Source organism: Verticillium nonalfalfae, assembly GCF_003724135.2.
Source record: "Verticillium nonalfalfae strain VnAa140/NRRL 66861 chromosome Unknown scaffold_2, whole genome shotgun sequence".
Taxonomy (NCBI): domain Eukaryota; kingdom Fungi; phylum Ascomycota; class Sordariomycetes; order Glomerellales; family Plectosphaerellaceae; genus Verticillium; species Verticillium nonalfalfae.
Window position 1 is genome coordinate 57,776 of NW_021167227.1, and position 15,762 is coordinate 73,537.

The 15,762-nt window shown below is 58.3% G+C and overlaps 5 protein-coding genes across 5 annotated transcripts; 3 read left to right on the forward strand and 2 right to left on the reverse strand.

The window, feature by feature from the left end:
- Positions 1-64: 64 nt before the first annotated feature.
- Positions 65-5,062, reverse strand: D7B24_003434 (uncharacterized protein; the record flags this gene model as incomplete). Its single annotated transcript, XM_028637625.1, has 6 exons — positions 65-1,146; positions 1,367-1,401; positions 1,955-2,634; positions 2,835-3,202; positions 3,235-4,689; positions 4,774-5,062. The coding sequence occupies 6 exons, from the start codon at positions 5,060-5,062 to the stop codon at positions 65-67; spliced, it is 3,909 nt and encodes a 1,302-aa protein (XP_028499181.1).
- A 1,268-nt stretch (positions 5,063-6,330) lies between these two features.
- Positions 6,331-7,611, forward strand: D7B24_003435 (uncharacterized protein; the record flags this gene model as incomplete). The annotated part of the gene is made up of 1 exon (XM_028637626.1): positions 6,331-7,611. The coding sequence occupies one exon, from the start codon at positions 6,331-6,333 to the stop codon at positions 7,609-7,611; it is 1,281 nt and encodes a 426-aa protein (XP_028499182.1).
- Positions 7,612-7,812: 201 nt separating this feature from the next.
- D7B24_003436 (uncharacterized protein) lies at positions 7,813-11,656 on the reverse strand (the record flags this gene model as incomplete). The annotated part of the gene is made up of 3 exons (XM_028637627.1): positions 7,813-9,719; positions 9,772-11,329; positions 11,390-11,656. 3 exons carry the CDS (start codon positions 11,654-11,656, stop codon positions 7,813-7,815), a joined length of 3,732 nt encoding a protein of 1,243 aa, XP_028499183.1.
- A 986-nt stretch (positions 11,657-12,642) lies between these two features.
- On the forward strand, positions 12,643-14,286 carry D7B24_003437 (uncharacterized protein; the record flags this gene model as incomplete). Its single annotated transcript, XM_028637628.1, has 4 exons — positions 12,643-12,699; positions 12,744-12,869; positions 12,923-13,085; positions 13,139-14,286. 4 exons carry the CDS (start codon positions 12,643-12,645, stop codon positions 14,284-14,286), a joined length of 1,494 nt encoding a protein of 497 aa, XP_028499184.1.
- A 533-nt stretch (positions 14,287-14,819) lies between these two features.
- OPI3 (Phosphatidyl-N-methylethanolamine N-methyltransferase) lies at positions 14,820-15,688 on the forward strand (the record flags this gene model as incomplete). The annotated part of the gene is made up of 4 exons (XM_028637629.1): positions 14,820-14,880; positions 14,978-15,017; positions 15,070-15,086; positions 15,165-15,688. The coding sequence occupies 4 exons, from the start codon at positions 14,820-14,822 to the stop codon at positions 15,686-15,688; spliced, it is 642 nt and encodes a 213-aa protein (XP_028499185.1).
- Between the last annotated feature and the right edge of the window lie 74 nt (positions 15,689-15,762).

Consider the following 15,762-nt stretch of genomic DNA (forward strand, 5'->3'; position numbering starts at 1 on the left):
TGCTCCAACATTGTACTAATTGAATTCATTGAACTCGACGGTATTCGCAGTCTTCTTGTCTCTGCTATTGTGTATCATCCGGCGGTCTGTCCCACCCTCTTCTCCTGGCCTTTCCCCCGCGCGCGCCCCTCTCCCCCTCCTCATCATCACCGCCCACGAACCGCAGCACCCAGTCCCTGACCCTCCTCGTCTTGTCAACTTGCGGATGTCCGCCCCTGCGCAGGTCCGCGCCCGAATAGCACCCCGCCCCCTCCCCACGCGCCCCGCCCCGATGCAGCAGCGAGACCTTGGTCCGCCCCCTGCGCAAGCTCTGCCCGTACACCCTGCCCCGGAAGACGTGCAGCGCCACGTCGCGCAGCATGACGACGTCCCGCCTCCGCAGGCGCAGCACCAGCGACGGCACCGCCGCCGCGAGGTCCGCCGCCGACAGCCAGAACGTCACGGCGAAGCCGGCGCGCGTGTCGTCGCCGAGCAGCAGCTCGAGCACGTGCAGCGTCGCGCCGTAGCGGGTGCGCACGGGGCGCGGGGCCGACGGGGCGATGACGCCGGCTATGAGGTTCAGGGTCACCGTTTGCGGGTGCAGGGCTAGGAGGGAGTGGGCCGGGGGCACGTCTTCGAGGTCGGAGAGGTGGAGGGGTTGCTCCTGGTGGTGGTGGTGGTGCTGCTGCTGCTGCTGTGCGGGTGCGACGGGGAGGGGAGGCGCGCCGGGCGGGTTGGAGGCGAAGGAGGTCGAGGTTGTGAGGAAGGATGTTGTTTCTTCGGCGGAGCCGGGGACGGGGCCGGGGACGGGGGAGGAGGGCAGGGCGGTGTGGTGCGCCAGGGAGTGGTCGTAGAACTGGGTCGTGAGGTTGTGAGAGTCGGAGCTGGAGATTGATGGGGTGAGGGACGTTGTGAAGAAGTTGGCGTCTGGCTGGAAGGCGGGGGCGTTGGGGTAGGCGTGGACCTGCGAGAGGCGCGTCTCAAGACGTTGACGCGTCAGGGGCAGGGCGCGCCATGATGGGTTGCTGGATGGTGGGATATCGTGTGGGTTGCCATCGCTGAGGAACGCCGTGAAGGGGGTGAGAAGTCGTTCAGGAGGCCAGAGGGATCCCAGGTCAGGGCGGATGAGAGGGGGGCGCCGGCGAGGATCAACGTCTTTCGGGGCATCTAGAGTCGATATTCTTTATGAAACTGATGCCCTGAAAATAGCCGAGAGCGTCGGCTCTGCGCATTGGCTCTGAGATGGAAAGATTATATCTGAGTGTGTTCATCGTGAGTGCACGGTGCCTATATCCGAGGTCAGTACGATAGAAGCGAATATTGAATCTGTTAGGGACATAATCGCATACAGCGGTGTAAGTCGGCCAGGAACGTGTGACGGGCACACCAGGGTGCTCAGGAGTGCTCCGCATCTTCATGGTCCTGTAGGCGATATCTGTCAAACGAAGAAAGTCTATGGTCTTTGGAGACCGTTTGCTGATCTGGATGTGACTCTGTCCGACGCCATACCACAGCCAGCTTGCAGGACGCAGGTACGCTACCACTCCACGTTTCCTTAATCACCCTTCGCCAACACGCATGCACGTTTGACCTCCAACAGGCCAGTCCTGAAGTTCGTGCCACTCTCTTAGGTGACCTTACAATAGCGACACTTTCCTTGCAACTGATGCCGGGCCGAACCTGGAGGACAAGTTTTTCACAGCCATTAGCCTGTTGTCTAGAAAGCGCTTCACGTACAGCCTAGGTGTAAAGGAGACAGTAGACGCATCAGATGACAATGGCGCACGACTGATCTCGTGTACCATCTTCACCCACACAATTATCAAGATGTGTTCACTGTTCACCGCAAGAGCACCAGATTCGGGTCGTCTGAGAAGAAATACTCCATAGCCGACATATCAAAAGGGAGAATTTTAGTATTGACAAGACTGTCGCCCGTGTGGGAGATCTGACCGACAAAACCCCCTATTCTTACCCCTTTAATGTGCTGGAGAAATTGTGCGTCCCAGAAGGCACCGTATAGACGGCGTACCCCTCCTCCTCCCCAACAAACGTGGCCCTGCCCGACGCGCGTACTTTCTCGCCAGCCACCCTGACCTCGGCCTCCGTATTGGCCGGCACCGTCACGCTCAGCGCAAAGATATCGCCGACCCTCGTCCACTCGCTCCTCGCCTCGCCGGCTCTCGTCCTGAACATGCCCGCCGCGCTCGTGAGGTCTCCGACAGGCTTCGGCTGGAATACGAGCTTATCGGCCCACGTCGCGCTGATGGTCCCGAGGGAGCAGGCCTGGATCCCCGCCACACCGGCGTGGAACCATTCGTCAATCTGCGCGAGGATCATGTGATTCTTCGAGTCGCTGCGCGTCCAGCGCTCGCCAATCGTCGTGAATCCGTCCGGGTTCTCCGGCGTGGGGCCCATGAAGTAGCCGTAGCTCGGGCGGTCATCTTGCTGCAGGGCGGCCCACAGCACGTCGTCGCGCCCGCCGGCGGAGAGGGCGCGGACGATGGGGCCGAGACCGATGGTGCCGCCGCTCAGGTGCGGACCCTCGCCGTCGGCGGAAGGGTAGAACTCTACGAGATCGACGAGGGCTTCAAGGACCTTCTCGCGGTGCTCGGACGGCACGAGGCCGGCGTCGAGGGCCAGAGCTTGCGCAGCCTGGGTGGCGTTGACGGGGCTGTCGTTGCCGCGACTTGTGTAGCGCCCCGTAGCGTTGTTGAAAAAGGCATCGTTGAAGGCTTCACGAATGTCGACGGCCAAGCTGGCTTAGCGGACGGCGTCTTCAGTGTGGTTTGTCAGATTCGCCATGCGCGCCATGGCCTGGATCGTGTGGTAGTAGCCCCATGTGCCTGTGATACGGCCCGAGGTGCGGCCGTCTTCTCGACCCAGTCGGCGAGGGCGGCGTCGACGATGTGGTCCTGGACCTTTTCGCGTTGGATGTAGTTGACAAAGTCTATCATCTGGTCGTAGTATGCAGACATGACAGTTGTATCATCATACAAGTCGTGGAGAAAGGAGGGAACAAATACAATGGCATTGCCCCAGTTGATCTCGTCACCAAAGCGTCCGCTGTAGCCCCAGTCGTAGACGGGTGTTTTGAGAGCGACGTTACCTGCCATGGGCGTGTCGGCGACGGACTGGCCTTCGACGAGATGACGCATAGAAGTGCGCAGCATGCCATCAACGTGGAAATTGCGGTATATGGCCCCCATGGGCATGGTGTAATCTGCGGGTACGAAAGCTTCTCGCGCCCGGGACAATCGGTGAAGACAGACATAAGATTGCTGGCGAAAGAGTAGTGGGCCATTTTGTTGATGCGGTTCAAGCGAGCATTGGAGGAGGTGAAAGTACCGGCAATGGGAACATCGGCCTGCAGCCGAATGCCGGTGACCAGCTCTGGGCCGGGCTCAAAGCCCGAAGGCAGACCGGTCACCTGGACCCATTGCATGCCAAAATAGTTGAACCGGGGGTGCCACGTTTCGCCGCCAGCCCGACCAGCTGTAGTATAGGTGTTGAACAAATCGCTGCCACGAGGCCTGGGGCCTAGACTTGCCTGGTTGACCGTTCCGTTGGCGTTGAGGCCCTCCGCAGGCGCGACCTTGATCGTGACGCCGGCGGGCAGCTCAGGGAGGGTGATAAGGGGCCAGCCAACGATGTTCTGGCCAAAGTCAAACACCCAGATACCAGGGACGGGGTTGGTGACCGAGACCGGGGTGAAGCGTTCCTGTTCCTTGATCAGCTCGGCGGCACGGGCAACCAGTCTGGTGGCGAGGTTGGGAGCAGGTGCGATGCCAGCCGATGTCCAAGCGGACGGCTTGAGATCGGTCCCTGGCTGGTCCCAGCCAAGTTGTTCTCGACGAGCATCGTAGTCGGAACCAGAGTACCACGCGTCGGTAACAAGGGGACCAAGGGCTGTGCGCCAGGAGCGATCGGTAACAATAATGGTGGAGCTCCCATCGCCAAACATGATTTCCAAACGAGCAATGAAGCGCGGAGTGACGGCAGCGCCGGCCGAGGGGTCACTCGCCGCGATATTGTTGCCCGAGCCGGTAACCTTGGCACCCGCCTCGTGCGACTGCTCAAGCGCGGGAGTGAAAGAAATGATGGAGGTATCGTTGTCAATGGCCGTGATGACACGCGACTCAAGCCGGTTACCACCGTCGCCTGTGTCAATATTGATTGAACCGCCAATGTTGTACCTAGCGACAGAACTCAATCGAACATTGCTGCTTCCCGTTGCGACATCGGCAGAAAGAGTGCCGTTGCCCATGAGTTGGCTTTCCCACCAAGAATAGGGGGCGTTGCGTCCAACAGCCGGGTTTCGAACATTGCGACGAACGTAAGCCGGTCCGTTGCCCAAGCTGACGCCAACAGCATTGGGGCCGGGCCTCAGAGCGTTCATGACATCGTAGGTGCGGTATTCGCTGGAGAGTTGGTAGTTGGAGTAGCCAGGGGCCAGGACCTCGTCCGTGGCATCCTCGCCATTGACGGTAGCGTGGTGCATGCCAACTCCTGAGATGTACAGACGGGCATCAGCGACAACTTTGCCGCTGGGAATGTCGAAGGGGCGGGCAAAGAGCGGCAGTGGCTGGCTATCATTCCGGTCAGGATAGTCGATCCAACGGGCTCGGCCCCAGTCAGACTGATCGAGCAGGCCGATAGTCCACGTAGACGGCCTTGACCAGCCCGAGGGCTGCCCAAGAGCATCCCAGACTTTGACACGCTAGGCGACTGTATCGCGGGAGGTGAGGCTGATGCCAAATAGCACATTTTGCTCGTTGCCTTCAGTCCTCTCACTCTTCCAGATGAGGCGGCCGGCCAGTAGGTCGTCAACGGTGGCGGCTGCCTGTATCTCGTAGGCTGTTTGTCGGTCGGCCGGGCATATGTCATCAGACTCGGGACAGTCTCGAGTTTGTATCATCTGCCATGCGAGAGTAGGGCGAGGATTGCCGAGACCGAGCGGCGCGTCAGTACGGCCATCGACGCTGAGCTGACTGATCTTGACAGCGCCGCAGGATGAGGCGGTTGATGCCGGTACTGAGGCCAGCATCAGGGCCGCAGTTGATATGGTCGCGCAGAGACGCATCTTGCACCGTTTGAGAGTGGTCGCCGCTGGAATCTGATCTGGGGGTCTCTGGCCGGAGGGTTTGAGACGTGGGTCGAAATTTCACAGGTCAATTTATAGGAGACATATCTCGCAGCCTGCTTGTTGGCAACTGAAGGCGATACTTCTTTCCCAGTTGTTACCGCTACACAGACGAGGAGGGCAAGATTCGGGTTCTCGCCTCGTTGATCGTCCGGCATGATCATGATGATCTGAAGCGTCGCGACAAGAGACGGCGAGGAGTGTGCTGGATGGCTGATGGAATAGGGCCGAAGATCTCTTGGAGAAGCCTGGCATTTGTAGATGATTCAGTCGGCACAAGCCGTGGGTTTGCGGAAGCCATCCAACGAGGATGCACTGGTTGAATGCTCCAGCTTCTTGATGGGCAACGCAACGAGTGGCGGGGTCTAGCATGTCCCCGGACTTTGGCAGTGACTTGGGGCGATCCACCCCGCAAGAAGGTGACATCGTATCTTCTTCCGGAGTAATTAGGTGATATGGTGTAAGAATTGTATTTGTCTGTCTAGAGCGAAGCGCTATGCATTTCTCCGACACGAGAGTCTGCATAGAGGCGTGGTGCGCTCAGCAGTGCCGAGTGCCCCAGAGCGAAAGAGCGAAATCGGAAAGGTATTTCATCTCGTGTGTGAAAAGGTCAAAAGGCACAGAGCAGGTCTATCGTTGCCTGGATGAAAGGGATCTGTAAGTACAACTGAGCTCCGAAACGATGGTGATGGTGATGGTTATGGCCGTTGTTGGACTCGGACTTTTAAGTCTGGCTGCAGTGTCATGGACGCAACACGGAAGTGACATGAGTCAGGGCAGGTGCCTCCCAGTGGAGTGAGGAAGGATGACGACTCATTCGTTCTTTCCCCATTTCTTATCGGCATCTGTCATCTGCGATCGTCCGGGACACGACAGCACGTGACGTGATTCCCCGGATGCCAAGGGCGGCACACCGAAGCTCACCGTGCAAGTTCGGCGTCGTTCGGCAGCGAACCTCGGCATCTACGGGTCCACCCTCACTTCTACCGGCCGTCGTCGTCGCTTCTTCAACACCACTGCAAAGCATTTGCATTGGCCTTTTCCATCTGCTCGTGCTCTGTCTCTCATTGTTGGTCAATTCGATTTGATCTCATAATATCCCGCGCTCCCCTGTGTCAGGAAGCTACTACCCAGGCCCCAAACGTGAGGCGCCGGGTTGTGTATTCTCATCAAGCTACCTATTCTCACCTCACCCGCCACCTCCCACCATGTCGTTCCCCTTTACTATCACCGAGCAGATACTGCCCGGTGCCTACATTCGCGAATTCCCTCACGCTCTGAGCACCTCCCAGGAGTCGACCCTTCGTCTGGCCGTCAAGATCTACACACCAAAAGACAACACCTCTCCGCAGCCTGGTGATGTGACCCTAATCGCAGCCCACGCCAACGGCTTTCCCAAGGAGCTCTATGAGGCCATGTGGGCCGACCTTCATGCAGAGGCGGCCAAGGCCAACCCCCCCTTCCGTATCCGCCAGATCATCGCCGTGGACGCCGCCTGGCAGAACGCCTCGGCGCCTCTGAACGAGCACCTGCTCGGCAACGACCCGGGCTGGCTGGACTATCCCCGCGACATGCTGCACATAGTCAACACGCTGCGTCCTCCACAGCCTCTCGTCGGCGTCGGCCATTCCTTTGGCGGCAACGCCATTGCCAACCTGGCCCTGCTGCACCCGCGCCTGCTCTCGACCGTCATCCTCCTCGACCCCGTCATCTCGCGCTGGTCCTCCAACGCCACAAGCGACGTCTCCCGCTCGCCGGCCGCCATGTCCATCGGCCGCCGCGACCTCTGGCCCTCGCGCGACGCCGCCCGCGCCGCCTTCGCCAAGTCCCCCTTCTACCGCGCCTGGGACCCGCGCGTGCTCGAGGCCTGGCTCGCCCACGGCCTCCGCGACACGCCGACGCCGCTCTACCCCGAGCCCGGCCACGTCACCCTCGCGACGACCCGCCACCAGGAGGTCTTCACCTACTTCCGCCCGAGCTGGGACGCCTACGCCGCCGACGGCACGACGCTCGTGCGCCCCGACCTCGTCCCCGACCTCGACCCGGCCCTCAACAGGGGCTTCGTCACCTACCCCGTCTACCGCGCCGAGGGCGCCAACACGCTCGTGCGCTTGCCCAACCTGCGGCCCGGCTGCCTCTACCTCTTCGGCGGCACGAGCGACCTCTCGCTGCCCGAGCTGCGCGACGAGAAGATGCGCCTCACCGGCAGCGGCGGCGGCGGCAGCGGCGGCGCCCGCGACGGCCGCGTCGAGGCCGTCACCCTGCCCGACAACGGACACCTCGTGCCCATGGAGGTGCCTGGCGTGTGCGCCGCCCACGCCGCGCGCTGGATTGGCCGCGAGATGGTGCGCTGGCGCCGGGAGCAGGCCGACTACGAGGCCTGGACGAGGAAGACCGTCGAGGAGAAGACACAGCTGTCGGACGAGTGGAAGAAGCGCCTCGTGCGCCCGCCCAAGCCGGGCAAGACCAAGACGGAGGCCAAGATTTGAAAGGGTGCTGTAGATGACATGATGAATAGCCTCGTTCTATGCGTGCAGGAGTTTTGTGTACATTCCATGAGGCAGCTGTAGAAATTGATGGATGGGTAGGGGGCGCGGCATGATTGTGGCTACTGGTTACAAGGCCAAGAGAACAAGATCCCACATTTTTTTTGAATATCATCATTACATACAGTTGACATTGTGCTTCTTCTATGCCTCGTCTTCCTCGTCTTCTTCATCCTCCTCCTCCCCCTCCTCCTCTGGTTGACCCTCCGCCGGCGGCACCCACAGCAGCAAACCCTCCTTGTCAATCTTCATCCCCTCCGTCGGGATGATCCGCAGCACTTTCTGGAAGTACTTGTCCCTGACGGCCAGGTTGGGCCGTACATAGGCACCCCTCACCAGCGGTAGCAGTCTGTACGTAACAGCTCGCCTGCTCACTGGCAACACGTGCAGCGTCGTCTGTTTCGCCCCTGAAAAGGCAAACTCTTCGCTCGGCTCAAGGCTCAGCCCAAACGTGAGGAAGTGGCTGGATGCATTCTCGATCGTCACGTCCAGGTGCATGAGTCCTGTGGCAGCGTTCACGTAGGACACGGACGCCAGCACGCGGGGTTCGGTGCCGAGGACAATGGAGCGCGGCACCGACATGGTCGTCGTGTTGACGGGGCTGCTCGGGTCGGCCGTGCCCCGGCGCCAGTGGAGGACAAAGGCCACATCGAGCGAGGCTGGGCCGCGGTCGTCGAGACTCAATTTCTGAACGATGAGGTCAAATTTGACTTCTTGCATCGACTTTGGAGGTATAATCAGCCCAGCTGGGGAAAGGTCGGGCCGCCCAGCTGCATGACCACGTGCCCCTGGGAGGCACGACAGTACTTTGGCTTCCATTTCGACCACTTGGAGGTCCTCAGTCGCGAATGACGCGTAATGACAGACGAGCGACCATCGCTGTGCTAGTCCGCGTGGATGGGCTATCAACTCTTCACGGTCCACTGTTTCCGGGGTGCCCTCGAAATCGAAGAGACTCGGCCACGGCTCCGGGTGAAGGCGGGGCACTATGTCGTAGTTTGCCTCAAAGGGGTTGACGATGGTGACCTGGAACGTCATGACCTGTAAGATTGGCGTTGCAGGATCTGTGGCTAGGTGATAGCCAACCCTGGCAGTGATGTCATACGAAGTCGGCGCATCAGAGGGGCTGAGGTGCAGCACAGCTCGCTTCGACTGCGAGGCATCGATGCTACCGAGAACAAGGCCCTGAAATCTCGACTCTTCCTTGGCAGCCTTCACACTTTGTTCTGCAAGTCCGTCGACTTGCACGCGAAGGGCAGGTACGTGCTCGCCAAACACATGTAGCTCTAGCTTGGCCGTTGCATCTGTATCTTCGGCGTTGAAAATATCGAGTGGTAGCTCAATCGATTCGTTGGCATAGTATTGCTGGAGGATGGCGCTTCGCCGGATTTCCATCTTGGGTGGCTTAGGCTGCACATGGATGGCATGTGAGCTCAAACGCGGTATGCGTCTCTTTGATAGCGAGGGACCAAACCAGACATCGGCCACATTCGCCGCCTGGAAACCAATTGTGTAATCGAGGGTGAACGCATCCGTATCGAAGTTCAGTACGACAGATGCAGCGCGCGCCTCGCCGGATTCGCGCAGCGGTATCGCCATCTCATACACTGACGTGCAGCCTGGCTTGATCTCCAGATCAGCTTGACCATTGAGGACGGAGCCCCGCTCGGCCTCTTCCACGTCTTCTGATTCTGGACCTGTCGTCTCTACGAGAGCTATGGCGGCTAGCGACGTGTTGTGCTTCTTCATCGTGCCCTTCGTCTTCTCCTCGATAGAATGATCGAGGGTGATCGTTTGCAAGCTTCCCGCGAAATCTACTCGCAGTTGCTTCAGAACTATTGGTGCAGAGTCTGGGAAAGCAGTTGACGTGACGGCAAGCTGTGCTTGACACGTTTCGCCAGCTTTGCCCTCTTCGGTCTTGAAAACGAATGATGCTGAGACGAAAGATGTCATATTGTCATCGCTTAGAGACACAATCGGCTTCGACTTGACGTTGACACCATCGAGAGACTTCGCCATGTTGTATGGCCAGTTTGGCCGCCGCGTAAAGTCTACAGCCAGTCAGATATGCATATTGAGTTGTGAACGGGCAGGTGAACTCACTTTTGTTCAAGAGCTCCCAGTCAATGGAGACAACAAGGTCCCCGAGCCCAACCTTGGCAGCAGCAGCCCTCAATAGCCAGCTGAGGTCTTCAGTAATATCCAACCATCCCTCGCTTCGGAACGACATGTCCACCCAGAGAGGCCTTAACAGTGCGACGACGTCGTCCCAGGCTTTCAAGCGGGCCATCTCTCTAGCACATTCAAGTGACAGCTCCGCCGACACGCGATGCTGCCGGCGGACCTGGAACTCAGCTCTTGCGGCCATCAGACAGTCTATGATTAGTTGCGCATGGTTCGTGCCTTGGCCATCAAGAGGCGACTCCTCATACGGTGCGGGGCAGAGATACGTATCGTAACTGTACGCGTTATTGGTCGCATTCGCACCTTCAGGCTTCGGGTCCGGGATTCGACGATGCTCCTCGGATATCGCATGGGCCAACGCACGACGAGAATGCAAGTGACGAGCTGCATCTCGATACCAGTAGCCTGTGTGGTGAAGCATCTCCCATGGTTGAAGCCGCTCGCCCATGACAACCTTTTCTGGCTGAATATACAGGGACAGTGTGGGTGGCGCCAGCTGCGCCAGTTCCGCCTTGTCGATCAGATTCACCATGACAAGTGCCCATCTCGACTCCCACGCTTCCCAGCCGTAGTTATTTGTACCGCGCCCGCGCCTGTCGACAAAGTCTGCAATGCGATCACGGTGGGCACGCCATCTCCGTACGGCCGAAGTCGTCTGTCCATTCCATAAGGAGCATCGAATTGCTCGAATCGTGATGACATCGGTGAGAAGGCGTGCTTCATTCCAGCGTGGGCTCCAACTAGGGATCATGTCCATAACATCCTCGCTCAAAACCCCCTCGTATGCCTGGTCATATGATCTCAACGCCGAATCCATCTCCTGACGAAATTCGGCAAAGACACCGGCCTTGAAGTCGTAGCGAACGTTGCAGTCCTGCAGTGTCAACGTCTGCGATGTGCCACTCGTCGGGGGTACTGTGGGTTGAGGGGTCACGCCGCGGGTGCGCTTCTTCCTAGCATGGCGTCCAAGATCGCGGTAGTACTCGATCGAGTGGGAGTAAATGGTCGACAGGATACTGTCGGTGGTCTGCTCCAACTCTGTGAAAGAGTCCTGGGTCGGGATGTAGAAGAACGACTTCGGATCCATTGCCACACCTCTCCGAATGTTTTCTAGTCTTTCTTGAATATCTTCAGACAAGGACGGGGACGACTCAGAGTCGTCACTCAGCAGAGCAACAACCAGGCGAGTCTTGTAGCCTGACTGGGTGAGCGCTAGCCTCAGTATGTTGATATCCTTCTTCAATTGGTTATCGTTCAGGATAGCCATAGATGTGTCGGATGTGAGCGTGTAGAAGCACAGATACACACTGGGCACCATCTGCTGGTGCTTCTGAATCCATTGCGCATCGATCAACCCATCGGGGTACAGAGGGGAGATGGGGCTCAGCGGCGAAAATGGCGAGTGTAAAACCGGGGGGAACTCGGGTGTTTCGATACCATCGGGCAGCCGGGCTCGGCGAGGAGGCAGCACAAAAGACTACACAGCGTCAGAACCGGCGACAATACAAGACCAGAGGTATGTGATGGGTTGAGCTACCCTGCCTGTGAATGCAACCCTGAACTTGTAGGGCTTGGTAGCAAGCTGAGGGTTCCATGGCTGGTCCCCTGCATCCTGACCGGCAATGTATTCCCTCAGCGCCTCGGCCTCCTTCGTTTCCAGAGAGGGCAGCTGCGACTGTAACAAAACTCCCTGATCTTTCAGCTCGTTGTCAAAGGGTAGCGCATTTGCTGGAGCTTCGGTCAAGCCGGCAACGACGAGGAAAGGGAGGTTGTGGTCCAGGCTCCCAGCTGGATAGCCGTCCATGCTGGCAACAAAACAGGTTTGTAAAGGATACCGAAAGTTTGGATTTGTCGGTCGGCAGGGTAATGACGCGAATCGTATCTATCAATCTGAGAGTATTGGGTTAGGACAGAAACGAACGAGAAGTCGGTTCAAGACCTTGGGTACACATACAGTTCAGACTAGGATGCCCTACACAATCCGAAAGCCAGTTGGCAGCGCAATCGAAGCTGCTGGTTTATTCGTATTTGTCCCCTAGAACGAGAGGTCCTCAAAAGACGCTGACGAGTGTTGGTCGCCTGGGGGTCTGATGCAGTGAATGCGACAGCCCACTTGGACAGCCATCACAGGTCCTACTACCCACGCCTAGCTAAGCCCGGCGCTAACCCCATTGAAGTGGAACTCTACTCCTTACAGACCAAGTAGGCGTACCTGACCGCGCAGAGGGGAGCTTTACAGTGAGGGCCTGGCTATCGATGTGTCCAGCGGGCCGCTGTGGGACGCTGCCAGCTGAAAGGCCCGTATCGGACTGGCGTTATCTCCTAAAGTGCTTGGGTGTGCCAATGAGGGCGCGTCTCTGATTGGCCGTACAGCGGGACATGCGCTCATGAGACAGCCTGGATAGGCTTTGAGCTGGCAGCCTCGCGGTCGGTGTCTGTCTCTCTTTCCGTGCATCGTCCACTTGTCGTGCTCTTCTTCCTGCCTCGCCTCGTCATAGCATTGTGCGCAGAGATTGAGACCTGTGTTTCCCCCACACCTCACCGTCACGACAGCGCCCATTAGAAGCACTGCTTCGTACTCCGATCATCCATCTTATTCTCGCACCTTTTCCCGCAAGACACACAAACGCTTCCCCACACTCTGGGCGTCTTGCGACAATCGTCGCCTGGGCTCCCCCGATCTACCTCCCGTCACCACCGCCCCACGACACCCTCCGAAAACACTGCCCTGGGGCACCCATTTCTGCGATGGCTTCGCAACAAGCAATCATAAGCGAAACAGTCGCTGCGATGAAGAAAGCTATGAAGCGAACAGCATACGGTCCGGCCTACCCAACTTTGTTCGGTGTCCCAGCAATTACTTCGGCGTCGCTAACCGCTTCCTTGCGTAGAGTCCGATTCCGACAACGAAATCGAACATTACAGCAATCGCGGCAACAAGCTCAAGAGGCGAGCTCTATTTGCGCACCAGGGCCAGCTTGTACCTCCTTCTGGCCCCGAAGTCTACAAAGAGGCAAGTTTTTTTCTTGTCACCCTACGATTGATGCCGGCCAACTCTAACAGCGAATAGGAGGTTGAGTACGCCGGCCAGCAGCGCTACATCATTCATCGCAATGCTCCCATTGTCGACGATGAGGGCTACGAGGTCGAGAGTGACGACGACGACGAGCGCGCCCAGGACGCTATCGCCGCCGCCGCCGAGTTCGACCCTTACAACAACGTCCGCCTTGAACGTGCGTGCCGCTTCATACCCGACCGAAGGAACAACACTAATCCTCTTTCGCAGAACTGCTCGCGCCCCTCACAGCTTCGACCGATCTTCCGACACATCCTACCATTTCAAAACCCTTCGTCTCAAAAACTCTTACTGGCCTCGCGGATCAGAGCTGCGACATCATGCGGAAGGAAAACAAATCTCTGTGGCGAATCAAGCACCTCTTTACCAGGCTCGTTGGCGACCACACATGGGCCCCCTGCGAATTGATGCTCGGCTCGGACGATGTTGGCCTGTTTGCGAACGACCATTTTGCTCCCCTCCGAGCCCAACAAATTCAGGAGGTAGCTGTCGCACAAAATGCCAGCGAGCCCGGAGCTGCTGTTGCCAACGACGAAACAATACTGAGCAAGACTCTCGATAGCCACGAGAGGTCTGCAGGCGGCGATCAGACGGGAGACCTGACAACAGCAGGAACAGGGGAGGGGGATGTCTCAATGGTTGATCCGGATGAAACGATTACGGAGAACCCACAAGACACCAAGGACGATTTAGAGCCGGTGCCTCAGACGGACGACAAACCCGAGCCGGACGCCGCAGTCGCGATAACAAACGGAGATGGTGCAGTGCCGAACCGCGCAGGGGATCCGCCAGTTGTGCAAAAGCCCTCGGGCGAGAACAGCGAGCACGTCAACGGCACTGGCACTGGCAATGGCAATGAACCAGCGCCCACCACAAATGGCCATTTAGACGCACATGCAGATGGGCCTCCGAGAACTTCGCTGCCGCATTCTGGACTCACGGTTAAAGCCAACAATGGCAGTGAAGCTATGTCTGTGGTGTCAGAACTTCTCGAGGAAATCTTCATTCACCCACTCTACCAGTCACCAGCCAATGCCGAGCCGGATCGAGGAGGCCTTTCTGTGGACGAGGCCAACGATATGCGACAGCTCGTCGCACTTTATGTGCAGAAACAGGAAGAGGTCTGCCGGGGAGCGGAGAAGTTGCACGAAGGTCTCCTGAAGGCCGACCGACTACGCAAAACCGTGCTTCAGTGGTCCAAGGCGGAGGCCCACTGTGGGCCAAATCGTGATATGTCTGATGGCGAGGACTGGTATGACAAGGAGGAGTGGGGATTGACGGAAGACTTGAAGAAGGGTCAGGACGAGGAAGAGGAGGAGACTGGCACGTCGACGAAGAAGACCAGAAACCGAAGGTAGCGACGGTCTCTGATGTGATATGAAGTTGGCGTCGGTTCACGGGGCGTCTTTGTCAGGCATTATTCTTATTTCTGGGAGCGAGGCGTTCAGGATCAGTGGTAAGCAGTACCTCTTCGAGGCATACATACAGTCAAATCGTAACTCTCAGTTTCAACTTGAAGACTAGGATTGGATCAAATGGTGGCTTTTCGAACATTTTGGCTTTCCATCTGGGTTCGTGGCCAGCACTGACAACACAGCAGTGGGAGTTGGGTGACCAGATGGAAAACAGCTAGCTCACTTGAGCCGATTGTTGCCAGTGGCATGGATGGTGCTCAGGCCACGTGAATGTTCGCAACAGTGCAGAAGAGCCAGCCAAACACCACCCTGGACAGGCTGGAAGCGATCACACTTAAAAGTGGGTAACCCTCAAGCTCCCATAACCGAAACCCTTTCCTTTCTCTTCTCCCCTGCCTTCATGCCATCTACACCTCTTTCGCTCCTAGAAATTTGCATGAACTCCCGTTGCTCTACCACATAAATTGTCTTCGAAGATGGCACCCGTCGAGAATGTCAGTCCGGCTCTGGTCGACTTCAACCAGAAGTCCCTCTTTGGTACGTGGAGAACCCCATGACGTACCTGCGTGGTGCTCGCCCGCTGGGAGCTTGGGCCAAAAGTCTGGGGAAGCTCTTATTGACGAGGCGTGAACAGCGTCTGCCTGTGCGATCATGTTCAACCCTCTTTTCTGGAAGTCAGTATTCAGTTCTCTTGATCCCGCATGGACCTGGCTAACATGATTCCAGCATCGTTGCGAGACAAGGTGCGTAGGGTCGCTCGACCTCACCAGGCAGTACCACGATCCAACCGAGAACTGACCATCCCCGCTCGGCGCTGATAGAATACAACAACAAGCTCCTGACGAAGCTCTTTGGCGGCCGCTCGCAGACGGCGTGTTACGCCCTCGCCGCAACCATCTTCTTGCTCGGCCTCTTCCGCGACGGCCTCTACGAGCGCGCGTTGCGCCACCAGCCCACGCACCCAGCGCTTGATACCGACCTCGCCAACTACGCGGGCTATGCCCTCCTCGCCGCCGGCAACGTGCTCGTCATCACGTCGACCTACCGCCTCGGCATCACGGGCACCTTCCTCGGCGACTACTTTGGCATCCTCATGGACGACATTGTGACGGGCTTTCCCTTCAGCGTCACGGACGCGCCCATGTACAACGGCTCCACCATGAGCTTCCTCGGCACGGCGCTGCTGTACGGCAAGCCCGCCGGCATCCTGCTCACCCTCTGGGTCCTGACCGTCTACACCGTCGCCCTGCGCTATGAGAACCCCTTCACCGCCGGCATCTACGCCAAGCGCGACCGCGAGAGGGCCGCCGCCGGCCCTGGCAAGGAGGCCAAGAAGGTGCGGTAAATGAGGCCCGAGAGGGTGGCCAGCTTCAACAGCTATGGTGGTTGCCGCGTCAGAGGGCGGGACCAGACGCCCTT